This window comes from Solanum verrucosum, unplaced genomic scaffold (assembly GCF_900185275.1).
Source record: "Solanum verrucosum unplaced genomic scaffold, falcon-dt-bn FXZP01000277.1, whole genome shotgun sequence".
In the NCBI taxonomy this organism is placed as follows: Eukaryota; Viridiplantae; Streptophyta; class Magnoliopsida; order Solanales; family Solanaceae; genus Solanum; species Solanum verrucosum.
In genome coordinates, this window is record NW_026019945.1 from 862,917 (window position 1) to 876,150 (window position 13,234).

A 13,234-nucleotide genomic window follows, 5' to 3' on the forward strand; every position below is an offset into this window, starting at 1 on the left:
ATATTACAGTGAATACGATTGTTTCTCTTTAACAAAATTTTTTACTCGAGTTCTAAATAAGAAGAGTTACTCTTGAATAAACTTTATCAGACAAGAATATAAACTAATCAAACTTCAATACGAGTAACGGACACCGAAACCAAAAAGAAACTATTCTAGAAAATTATTATTCCGTCAATCAAGATTATTATTACAAAAAAATAAAAGAACCTCGTGACGGTAATCACGTTAGTACATACTTAGCTTAAAGATTTTAATACTACTTAGTATTAATTAAAAAAAAAAGGTTATCTTTTGCCTAAATTTAAGAAGATCTGACAATGAAGCAGCACCTTCAATTCTTGAGTCACTGTCCTATGAGGAAGAGGGAGGAGAGAACACAAAAAAAAAGGTCCTTTTTTTCACAAAATACAACAACCCATCTTCCTCTTTAGACCCAAAATCTAGGAAAAAAGCAAGATTTTGAGGATTTTTGATAATTTTAGGAGGTGGGTTTGAATCTTTTTTGGGTAAATTTGTAGTGGGATCAAGAATGGTGTGCATAACTGAAGATATGATTAAGCAATTGCAGACTTCAATGGATGAAAGTTAGTATCTTTACTATTTATTATGATCTTGCTTGTACATTTCTTTTGAGTTTCAGCTTTATTGAGTTTGGATCTCCAATTTTTGTTGTTGTTGTTGTTGCAGTTGCTGAGCCACTTCAGAAGTCTTTCCAGGTTTTGCTTCTAATTAACTCAACTTTTTTCAAAATTTTGCTAAAAAAAAAATAGTTTCTGGATTTGATCTGTCTACTTGTTGTGATTCTTGATTTTGATTTATTCAACTGTGGAGGTAAGTTAGTCAATGCCAAGTCAAAAATTTCTAGATTTCTTTGTTTGAGTTTTGACAAATTCGAAATCTAGTAGCTTAGTTGGTTCACTAGCTAAACTTTCAAATCCCCACCTTGTAAATCTCCTACCCCAATTTTCTTTTAGCAAACTCTAGTCTTGGAATGTTGACCAAATTGCTTTAGTTTTGCTTGCTTGGTTGTGATTAATTACACAGAAGGTGCAAATGGAAATTCTCCTTGTTGCTTTTTTGCTCTTTTTTTCTTTTCATTGTTTTTCTTGTGGTGGGCTAGTTATGAATTAGGATGCAACAATTTAACATAATAAGGTAAGTTATTGCAGTTTGGTTGTATTGCCTGGAGATGGATGTTCAAAGCTAGCATCTTGATGCAGAATCTGAGGTCACCTAAATGAAAATTTGTCAAAATATGCAGCTTAAACTTATTGTTAGATCTATTGTTTTTGAAATAAAACTCCTTGTTCGTATGTTAGAATGTATGTGATCTGCAGTTGGAGAATGCTGGGCCTAGTTAATCAACGGGTTACTCCGAAAAGTTATATCCATAGCTAATGGTCAATGTGATGGCACCGGTGAAGTTTTTAGCCAAAGATTCTTTTACCTTGATTATCAACTCTCTGTTAATGATCAGTATCTCCTTTTATATTTATATGGCTAAAAAAAGTTACGAGTTCACGTAGCAGCAGGTGATCTTTCATGTTAACACTCAGAGAAATAGAAGGTTCATTACATCTGGCGTCAAAACTTAAATTAGTGAAGTGGCCGAACAAAATAAGACGAGCTAAGCATTTTGGCATGTGCAATAGTTAGATACTGAATAAATACTTGGCTATTTTCATTGCTCAATGTTAATTGTAGGTTTGAGGAAAAAAAACAGAGATCCTTATTAGTGATGATTCGTGAACCTATAACTATGTTATGACCGTACGTATATGATGTCTCAAATTTTGTGCAGAATGTACATCAGGGGTACCGAACCGAGACACTGGTGAGGTTTCTCAAAGCTAGGGATGGCAGTGTGTCTAAAGCAAACAAGATGGTAAGTGCATACAGTTTCATTCACATTTGAAGCTCAATATTGTTTCAGGATGAATATTGCATCGAGGAAATATTCTAACTGTAATCAGCACTTTGCAGCTTGTTGACTGTTTAAATTGGAGGATAGACAATGAGATCGATCAGATACTTGCAGTAAGTTTTCTCTTATCATAGAATATTTGAATGGAAAACCTTTAGTTAAGTCACAAATAATAAAGAAATGAAGGCGAATTCCACCTTTACTATGTGGCTGATATTTGTCATTTATTGTTGCAGAAGCCAATTGTACCCACTGATTTTTATAGAGGAGTGAGGGACACTCAGCTTGTGGGGATGTCTGGATATACAAGAGAGGTAATACTTTGATCTGAATATATAAATTTATCATTGATTAGCTCTCTTCTCATTCGGGTTATGCAACTTTTGGCGTTGTGCTTGGCCAATATAATTTTATTGTGTGGTATCTACTTGGTTTTAATCTGTGCAGGGTCTTCCCGTTGTTGCTGTTGGAGTAGGCCTCAGCACATATGACAAAGCATCGGTAAGGGTCATAGTTTGGATTCTTTAGCCCTGTTAACAAGTCAATTCAGCTGCTCAAACATTTGTTTTTTCATTTGTCTCCCTACAGGCGGCATTGAAATTTTACTGACATAGTGTTTTTCTATTGTAGATTCACTACTATATTCAATCACATATCCAAATGAATGAATACCGTGACCGTATGGTATTGGTATGTCCTTGTGTTTGTTCATTCAAATAGGAGATAAATACGAAAAAAATAGCCTGTGATGTTGACCGACTGATGTTCATGTTACAGCCTTCTGCATCAAAGAAATTTGGGCGGTATATTGGGACCTGTGTTAAGGTTTTGGACATGACTGGTCTAAAGCTTTCTGCACTAAACCAAATTAAGGTATCTTGTTATTTGTTTGACATTGTAATTATACTTCATTGACCTTCCTACCAAAATCCTACGGTGTCATTCCTTATCATCTTTTTTCTAGTCAACATTCTTCTTGGATATAAAGATCCACTTATTTTGCTGAAAATCTTTGGTTCTACATTCGTCGTCCACACTGCTAGTTCTTGTTAAAGTTTGATATGATGTTCAATTTTGTCACTTTCTCCAAATGGGGATAAATTTTAAGTTTTCGGAGTTGAAAAGACTCTTTTGAGTGCATTTGTTCATTCACTAACTACTGCTATTTACAAAATTTGAACTTCTGAAAAAAATTATTGATTATCAATTACTCAAACAACCTAAAAGAAAGCATATATTAGAGCGCCAAGAGAAATTCTTGGGTGGTGCTGGAGAAAGAAAGGAACCTGCATCAGATATATAGATGTCGGAAAGGATATGGTCAAGAAAATGGTCACAAGGACGAGAACAACCGGTTATAGGCTTATAGCAACTAGAAGATCAAATGAGAGGTCACATGAGATGGTGCAATAATAGTGATTGTAAGTGATAAAAGGGGGATGGGTAAACTAAAATTGGATTGAGAGAAGACGTTTCGAAAGATGTATGATATCTCGAAATTACACACTTAAACTAAGAACATAGCACAATGGAAAGAAAGGATCTATACAGGCGATACAACTAGTTAAGATTAGAACTTCTGTTTTCCAAGAGTCTTTTTGGTCTTGTTGATACTTAGATGTGGATGTGGCGCCACCGGATGCCTAGTGGCTATAACACGGTGGTGTCTAGGCCAGTTTGTGTGTGCCTCGATTATTCCACCGAGTATTTTCTACCTCCCACCAACACAGGCGCCAAATATTACCTACCAAAGGCTTAGGCAGGAAGAATTAATTATTGGTTTGTTGTAGAAAACAAATCATTTGTTACTGGAATCAAAATGAATGTAGAGGATCATATAGCGGATTCCAACTACTTTGGGACTGAGACATTTGATTGATATTGATTATTGAAATGATTTATTCATTTTAAGATGGAGTAATATCTTCTTTTACTTGATCACACATTAATCTTTTTTAAACTTGACATTTTGTTTATTCCTCTTGTAGCTCTTAACTTCTATATCTACCATTGATGACCTAAATTATCCTGAGAAGACAGATACATATTACATTGTTAATGCTCCATACATATTCTCAGCCTGCTGGAAGGTTCGTGTCTAACTTATAATTGTGCACGAGTCTTGCTGAATCAGTTAACCTAAAGCCCAACTCTATGCAAACTAGCAGGTTGTGAGACCTCTTTTACAAGAAAGAACTAAAAAGAAAGTCCAAGTGCTCTCCGGCTCGGGAAAAGATGAACTGTTGAAGGTAAGATTTCTTTTTTCTTTTTTTTTTTGAGTGGAGGGTCACACCCCTGTAGTATCTTTTGATTATTTGAGTATCTGAACTATCACCAAATGCTTATCAAAACACACCTCAAGTCCTCAACTATTAGTTTTTCCCTTATCATACCCGAACCAAGTAGGAAAAGGGAAAAACTTCTAGTTGAGGTGTGTTCGATATACATTCAGTGATAGTTCAAGGTAGTTTAGATATGAAACTCGAAAAGAGGAATTCTTCATGTTTTTGACCCTTCAACTCTTTATGCTTTTTTGAGTTATTAAAGGTAAGATGCTGTTCTTTAAGTCGATTGCCTTTTATCCGTTGATTCTCTCACTTCAGGAGAGGCTTACTGTTGCAGATGAACTCAATACTATTCTCTGTAGTTTGTAGAATCCATCTTTATTCACACTAATAATGTTTGGTCACACACCTCGTGTTTCTGAGGAATACGATACTTGACTTCAAATCTAACTAGAATTATCTCTGACTTAGCATTGAAAAAACTCTTCATTCTCAACTTGCAGATAATGGATTATGCATCGCTACCACACTTTTGTAAAAGAGAAGGCTCGGGTTCATCTAAACATAGTAGAAATGGTACAAATGATTACTGTTTCTCCTTCGATCACGCTTTTCATCAGCAACTCTATGATTATACTAAGCAACAAGCTCTAGCATCAGAGGCTGTAGCACCAAGCAAAGAAGGATCAGTCCATGTGACCTTACCTGAGCCTGATCCAGATGATGCAAAGATTGCTGAAACAATAGAATCCACATTCCAGAGGATGGGGGAAAAAAACGGAATTTGTCAATCATTTCATGAAATAAAGATCAACGGCGATTGAAGCTGATTCACTGTAGTCTTGGTAACTGCTTATTCTGAATCCGGCTTTTACATGACGAGAGGATTTAAGTAAGCGTTGTTATAGTACTAATATGGCTTGCATCATCTCGATGCAGGATTTAGTTAGAAGCTAAGTTGTAACATGGCATTTATGCTACCTTGGAGTGGACTATCATATGAATAGTCAAAAATGTTAATCCTCCCACGAAGTATTTTACGCGAATTTCGCTGATTTGATCTGATTTTTACTGCTGCTTTCATGATTCCTGAATCTTCTCAAGACAGAATAAACTTTCTTCTGGTTTAAGGACTGGACTGTAAAAGAAAGGGGGGAAGAGGAAGTTATGATAAATAAAAAGGGACAAGAGAACCTTTTGTATATTTTTCTGTGTGTTCTGTTCATCTGATATGGTTTTCTTGTCCAAGCACAATATTAAGAACCTTGGTAAAAATACTCCCTCCGTCTAATTTATGTGACATCAATTAACTCGATATAATTTTTAAAATAAATGAACGACTAACTTGTGTTAATAAATAGCTGTTGAAGTTTCTCGTCAAGAGTAGTATGAAATATTTAGGATGCATCTACATAATGTGCCATTTTTTTACCTTCGCCGTCACAAAATTTAGGAGTGTCACATAATAAGAGCCAACAGATTCATAGATCAAACAAACACTTCAGACACCAGGAAGTGTTTGAAACATGCAAACAAAAGAAGACTCCTAAATTTACAGAACCAATAGTCTATCATTACAACACTATTTTGGCATAAATCTAATCCCCCAAGTATATCAAATTCTAGACTTCCTTGCAAGTGACTTGCACACATGCAATAACCTAAATTTACATCAGACAAAAGCACATCGATGTTTTTAACCAACAATGAAATCAAATGTGAGCTTCTTTATGAATAAAATTACTTCAGCTGTCTGTAGCAGTTGAAGGCATAGGCAACTGATATGGCAGCACCAACAACAGCAAGAACTGCATACGTATCTTCACGCTCCCAGCTCTCATACCACGTAGGCATTGAGCACACCTTGCGAGGACGAGCCCCTTTGCCACTACTACTTCGAGAAATTTGTCTCTTGAAGCTGCTCTTCTTTTCAGTTGTAAACTCAGCGTTCTCTTGGTTGAGATTGAAATTAACTGCATCGACTGGTAGTTGAGTGGTCTGACAACATGAGATATTTCCATTTGCCTGGCAACAGCCCGTACCCTCTAATTGGGATCCACATGTGCTAATACCAACATCATTTGAGTTTATGGTGCCTCTGTCCATATCTGTTCCACCATTAATGCTGAGCCTATGTTGTTGGGATGCTTTCTGTTCGTCTTCAGATAGTCCCATCTGACCCCTGAAACAAGACATTAGTATTCTAGATTAACAAATGCAAAAGCGCCATCTGCATTCCTGCAGATAGATTGGCCTAACAAATGAAACTTGAAATGCCAATTTTCACCTCTACAAAATTAGGATTGTTGTTACAAGACACTTCCTCTTTAGTACTATAGATCAACTTAATGAGTAAACTTGAATCAACATTATGTGTTCTTATACCCTCAGAACTTTATGAAGCAGTTAGTTTCCATTGAATTGCAAAGTTATATCTAAAAACTTTGTTTCACCAAAAACATAAGTTATGGCCCATAGGCAGATCACGACGGCACGGGTTATGGAACTCAAGCCGTTTAAGAGGTAACAAAATATTGACTTAACAATGCCTTGGCAACATACATAACTTGCATCCCAACCACAATTTTTAATGCAACATTCCTAATGTTTTAGACCTGACAAAGTACATAATAGCTTAAAAACGAGTTAAATTCATTTTTTTTTTATAACCGAGAAATTCGTCTGTGACCCGCCCTTTGGACCAATCACAGCCTTCTCCCTCTACCCTTCTCCACTTAAATACCGGGTTTCGCTTTGCATGGTGTGGGGCTTGAACCTGCGACCTAAGCCACAAATCCTCCACCTTTTGCCACTTGAGCTAGGCCTTGGGGGGCAAAACGAGTTAAATTCATTTAGAGGCAATCAAATGCAATTTCTCAAGATGTTAGATTATCATAGCAACAGGAGAGAGAATTTACCTCCACAACCAATCAACAATTTCTCCTTTAGCAACATGCTGTTCAAGCAACTGTGGTACATCATCAGGTGTAACATAGCCATACCTGGTGCACAACAAAAACAAACATATAATTAACTACCTAGCTAAATTTCATCAACTGCCTAGAACTGAGAGAGCAATTTCCAGAGTAAAGGGGCAAAAGGATTTTTCCTAACCAGTGTCCGGAGACTTCCTTGTGAGTGTTTCGTCCAAATATGATCACATTTCCAGCAAACTTGTGCCCCCCGATGTGTGAGCATGGACTAACAGATACTTTTCCTTGAAGACCATTTGATTCTATTTCCTCCAAAAGTCTACTAACTATAGCTGGTCCACAAACACCACATCGACGATCTCTTGAACCATGACAACACACAAATATGTACCATCCAGTCAGAGCTTCAGGATTTCCAGGTAACCATTCACCATCTTTCACAAGCACCTCCTCAACAAATGTGTCAACATCAAAATGAGTCAATCTCCTGCACCGTAGGTAAATTCAATGTCATTTAATAGATATGCAATCAACAGCTGCAGATGCACTAGAATAGTATAGCATCGTTTAAACCTGTATCTGATCATGTCCGGAAAGATCAACACATCCCCATTCGATGTCTCAGTTCCATCATGCCCTTCACATATTGTCAACCGAGACTGGAAGAAAGAAAAGTTACAAGGTAAATAAATCACTACAGATATTACTGGGATCATGAAGAAAACATAACCAACTAAGCAATTTGCTTTAGAAAGGGAATTTGTGAAAACTACACAAGCCCAATCAGAATGAGATCAAACGAGAACAATTTTCTCTTCAACTTGAGGCAAAGCTATACAGATTGGAAATTGGCAAGTTAATAATCATTTAATCATACAGGTGGATGGAAAATTTTGAAACTTGGGAAGAATGTTAGTCAGGAACAAGAAGGAAAAAAAATTGCAAATGCCAAAAAGTGTATAAGAACAGAATGTAGGACCTAACTTTGCAGTTTGCACTTTGTTCTATCACTACATGCAGGAAAAACTTAGTCCACACATCCCAAAGTAGCAACAAAAAACAGTAAGGCACGTCCCTCTTTCAAAAGAAAGCATCAGCTTAAATTAATGAAGTTTGAACTCGTAAGCTGAAACGAACCAATCACACCTTATAAGCACGTTAAGGTTGGCTGTACAAATACTTCGTATTCATATGACTCTAAGCAGGCCCATTTCATACAAATTCTAAACAAATTCTCCTTTCAGTAAAATTAAGGGTAATCTAGAATTAGAGTTGAGAGGAATATTCAATCAAAATCCTTAGTCCGATAGGGGGGTAGTATACATTCGATCTGGATAAAACACTGAGATGAAAGACGAATCAAGCAAGAAAGGCAGAAAGCGCCGCTTTCTCGAGTGAGAGTTCTTTTTTGGGGTTAGTCTGACTGTCCTCATTCAAGTTTGTAGGCGTGCGAGTAAGAGGGTAGTAGGCGGTTTAAAAGACTTAATCTTTTATTGGTCAAACTCTAATAAAAGATTTAATCTTTTAGCTCTCTGTCCCTAATTTAGCAACTTTGTTGTTCTGAAGCTAACATTACTTTCTGATTTTGTAATACTTTGCATCTGCTTAATGCCTATTAATGATATTTATTACTAGATGAAACGGAAAACATACACCGTGTAATCCCACAAGTGGTGTCTTGAGAGGGTACATAGACCTTACCCCTACCTTTCTGGGGTAGAGGAGGTTGTTTCCGATAGACCCTCCCCTCGACAAAATGAAAAAAAGAGAACAGGTTAGCAACAACAACAATGAGCATTCTAGAAGCTAATAACAGTTCATACAATGCAGGATAGCTTAACATTTCAAAAGCAAAACTCAAGGATTTGCAAAGAGAACAAAATTCAAAAATGACAACAGAATAAACCTGTTTCTTAACATCATTCTTTCGAGCAGTAAGAGCAGCAGCAAGAAGCCTAGGCAATCGATCAAACTCAGCAGCCTCAATACGAGGAGGCCAAACTTGAGGATTCTTATAGCAAAGGAACACGTGGCGTTCATAGAAATCAACAGTACCAACAAGCGGCGTCTGGCGAAAATCAGGACGGGAGAAACCGAACTCAGCATCAGCGGCGGCGGCGGCGCCATCAGCACCGGAGAGAAAACCCTCGTTCTGGAAGCTTCCAGAAGCGCTACCGATCTGAGAAGAATCTAGAAGGAAGCTGTCGGCATCGGAAACAGTAACAGGAGAAGAAGTGTTAGGGTTTATGAAATCGTCCCTGTTCGCCATTGATGGTGAATTTTGAGCTTTTTGACTCATAAGTCCTCAGTACAAAATGGAGATGAATAGATTAAAGACCTTCTAGGACATTGAAATATGGACACTTACATTAAAAATAAATATTAAAAAATGTACTTTTTTTTCTTCTTTTTCAAAAAAATTGGTTATAGCATTTGATTTAGCATAAACATCGAAAGATGACATGTTTTCAGTCATTACATTATAATTATCGTGACGGTATAATTTAACATAACTAGTTATAAAAATACCTGGTCTTCATATGAAATAGTCGATGAATCAAATATTGATTGATTTGAACCACTTGAAATGAAGACATGTTTTTAGTGGTCATACAATATTTATTGTTTGGGTAATACCTTAATATATAGTTTAACTAATGAACTATCTGCATTTATAGCAAAAAAGATTTCTACTTGTTATATTGTCTTTAATACGAAAGTATGAACAATCTGACAGTCAATTAAGAAAGTATATGTGTATCATGTGAATTAGATTATGTAAAAGATTCTCTTTAGAGTGAACCATTTGTAATAATTGCACGTGTTTTAGTCGTTATGCTACATTTATCATGAGGCCAATAGTATAATAGTGCATAGTTTAGCTAATGAACCATTTGTATTTGTAGTAATTATATATTTCTAACTGTTGCATCACATTTACCATGACAACAATATAGTAGAAGACAATTTAGTTAGATATGAAAGTATTTGGGCGTCACGTGAATTGATTGATGAAACAAATATTTTTTGAAATGAACCACCTTATTGATTGCATGTGTTTTTCTCGTTACATTACATATAATGCAGTAAGACCAATACAATAGCACACAATCTAGCCAATGAGTCACATGTATGTGTAATGATTACAAATTCTTAGTAATAATTGCACGTGGTTATCGTAACGGTATAGTTTAACTAGTTATGAAAATACATGATTTTCATATGAAATAGTCGATAAATTAAATATTGATTGATTTGAACCACTTGAGATGACGGCATGTTTTTAGTCGTCAAACAACATTTATTGTTTGGCTAATACCTTAATGCATAGTTTAACTAATGAACTGTCTGCATTTATAACCGTTGCAGATTTTTACTTGCTATATTTTCTGTATCTTGATCTTCATATGAAAGTAGCACAATTTGACAGCCAGCTATGAAAGTATATGTATCTCACGTGAATTAGCTTACGTAAAAAATTCTCTTTAGAATGAATCATTTGTAATAATTACACGTGTTTTAGTCGTTATGATACATTTATCATTAGGCCAATAGTATAATAATGCATAGTTTAGCTATTGAACCATCTGTATTTGTAATGATTACATATTTTTAACTGTTGCATCACATTTACCATGACGTCAATATAGTAGCAAACAATTTAGTTAGATATGGAAGTGTCTTGGTGTCACGTGAATTAGTTGATGAAACAAATACTTTTTGAAATGAACCATCTTATTGATTGCCTGTGTTTTTGTCGCTACATTACATATACTTTTAGACCAATATAATAGCACACAGTCTAGCCAATGAGTCACATATATGTGTAATGATTACAAATTTTTAGTAATAATTGCACGTGTTATAATTGTTATGCTACATTTATCGTGAGGCCAATAGTATAATAGTACATAGTCTAGCTAATGAACCATTGTATTTGTAATGATTGCATATTTCTAACTGTTGCGTCATATTTACCATGACGCCAATATAGTAGCAGACAATTTAGTCAGATATGAAAATTTCTGAGCGCCACGTGAATTAGTCGATGCAGCACATACTCTTTGGAAGGAACCAACTGTAATGATTGCATGTGTTCTTGTCGCTAGATTACAGATATCGAGACAAATAAAATAGCGCACACGGTCTAACCAGTGAGTCACGTGTATAATGATTACAAATTTCTAATTGTTACGCCATATTTATCGTGATGCTTACAAGAAGTGCACAACTTGATTAGTTATGAAAGTATATGTGTCTCACATGACTTAGTTAACAAAGAAGATACTATTTAAACTGAATCACAAGTAATAATTGCATGTTTCTAGTCGCTATACCACATTAATTGTGAGGACAATACAATAGTACAGAGTCTAGTTAATGAGTCACATATAAATGTAACTAGTTTCTGCACGTACTTTGCATGTGTATCTTATATTGAAATATGGAAACTTACAATTTTTTTTAAATGTACGTTTGTTTTTCTTTTCATAATTGTGTGTAGCATTTGACTTAGTGTAAATATCGAATGATTGCATGTTTCTAGTAGTTACATTATAATTATCGTGAAGGTATAGTTTAATTCGTTATGAGAGTACCTGATCTTCACATGAAATAGTCCAAGAATTAAATATTGATTGATCTGAACCACTTGAAATGACGGCATGTTTCTAGTCGCCATACCACATTTATTGTTTAGCTAATACCTTAATGCATAGTTTAGCCAACAACCATCTGTAATTATAATGATTCTTACTTGCTATAGTTTCTTTATTCTGATATTCATATGATAGTGTGCACAACTTGGCAGCCAGCTATAAAAGTCTTTGTGCTTCGTGTAAATTAGCTTACACAAAAGATTCTCTTTAGAATGACAATTTGTAATAATCGCACATGTTTTAGTCGTTATGCTACATTTATCATGAGGTCAATAATATAATAGTGCATAGTTTAGCTAATGAACCATATGTATTTATAATGGTTGCATATTTCCAACTGTTGCATCACATTTTGCATGACACCAATATAGTAGCAGACAATTTAGTTAGATATGGAAGTATTTGGGCGTCACGCGAATTTTAGTTGATGAAACAAATACTTTTTTCAAATGAACCACTTTAATGATTGTATATGTTCTTGTCTCTACATTAGATAAATTGTAAGACCAATATAATAATGCACAATCTAATCAATGAGCCACATGTATGTGCAATGATTATAAATTTTTAGTAATAATTGCACGTGTTTTAGCCGCTAGGCTACCTTTATCGTAAGACCAATAGTATAATAGTCCATAGTCTAGCTAGTGAACTATATGTATTTGTAATGATTGCATATTTCTAACTATTACATCATATTTACCAAGACGCCAATATAGTAGCAATCAATTTAGTCAGATAAAAGAATTTCTGAGTGTCACGTAAATTAGTCAATGAAGCACACACTCTTTAAAAGGAACAACATGTAATACGTATATGTGTTCTTGCTGCTACACTACATATATCGCAAGACTAATACAATAGTGCACAGTCTAGCCAATGAGTCACATGTATGTGTAATGATTACAAATTTCTAGTTGCTACATCATATTTAAAGTGATGCCAATAGGAAATGCACAACATAATTAGTTATGAAAGTATGTGTTCCTCACGTGACTTAGCTGACAAAGAAGATACTCTTTAACTGAATCACATGTAATAATTGCATGTTTCTAGTCGTTATACCACATTTATTGCAAGGGCAATATAATAGTTCAGAGTCTAGCGAATGAGTCACCTGTATTTTTAATATAAAAAAAAAGAGTCACCTATATTTGTAACTAGTACGTACTTTGCATGTGTATCTTATATTGAAATATGGACACTTACGTAAAACAAAATTTAAAAATGTACTTTTGTCTTTTTTTTTTTTTTCCATAATTGGGTGTAGCATTTGAGTTAGTGTAAATATCGAATGAATGCATATTTCTAATCGTTACATTATAATTATCGTGAAGGTATAGTCTGACTCGTTATAAGAGTACCTGGTCTTCACATGAAGTAGTCGATGAATTAAATATTAATTGATCTGAACCACCAGAAATGATGGCA

The 13,234-nt window shown here is 35.1% G+C and overlaps 2 protein-coding genes across 2 annotated transcripts; one reads left to right on the forward strand and one right to left on the reverse strand.

The window, feature by feature from the left end:
- The first annotated feature begins 271 nt into the window (after nt 1-271).
- LOC125808349 (SEC14 cytosolic factor) lies at nt 272-5,239 on the forward strand. Its single transcript, XM_049488064.1, has 11 exons — nt 272-587; nt 691-719; nt 1,805-1,888; nt 1,987-2,040; nt 2,164-2,241; nt 2,375-2,428; nt 2,558-2,617; nt 2,705-2,800; nt 3,916-4,017; nt 4,096-4,176; nt 4,716-5,239. Exons 1-11 carry the CDS (start codon nt 533-535, stop codon nt 5,034-5,036), a joined length of 1,014 nt encoding a protein of 337 aa, XP_049344021.1. The 5' UTR covers nt 272-532; the 3' UTR covers nt 5,037-5,239.
- Nucleotides 5,240-5,674: 435 nt separating this feature from the next.
- LOC125808341 (uncharacterized) lies at nt 5,675-9,601 on the reverse strand. Its single transcript, XM_049488061.1, has 5 exons — nt 9,052-9,601; nt 7,719-7,804; nt 7,327-7,632; nt 7,131-7,214; nt 5,675-6,394 (listed from the first exon to the last, which is right to left on the reverse strand). Exons 1-5 carry the CDS (start codon nt 9,442-9,444, stop codon nt 5,953-5,955), a joined length of 1,311 nt encoding a protein of 436 aa, XP_049344018.1. The 5' UTR covers nt 9,445-9,601; the 3' UTR covers nt 5,675-5,952.
- Nucleotides 9,602-13,234: the final 3,633 nt, after the last annotated feature.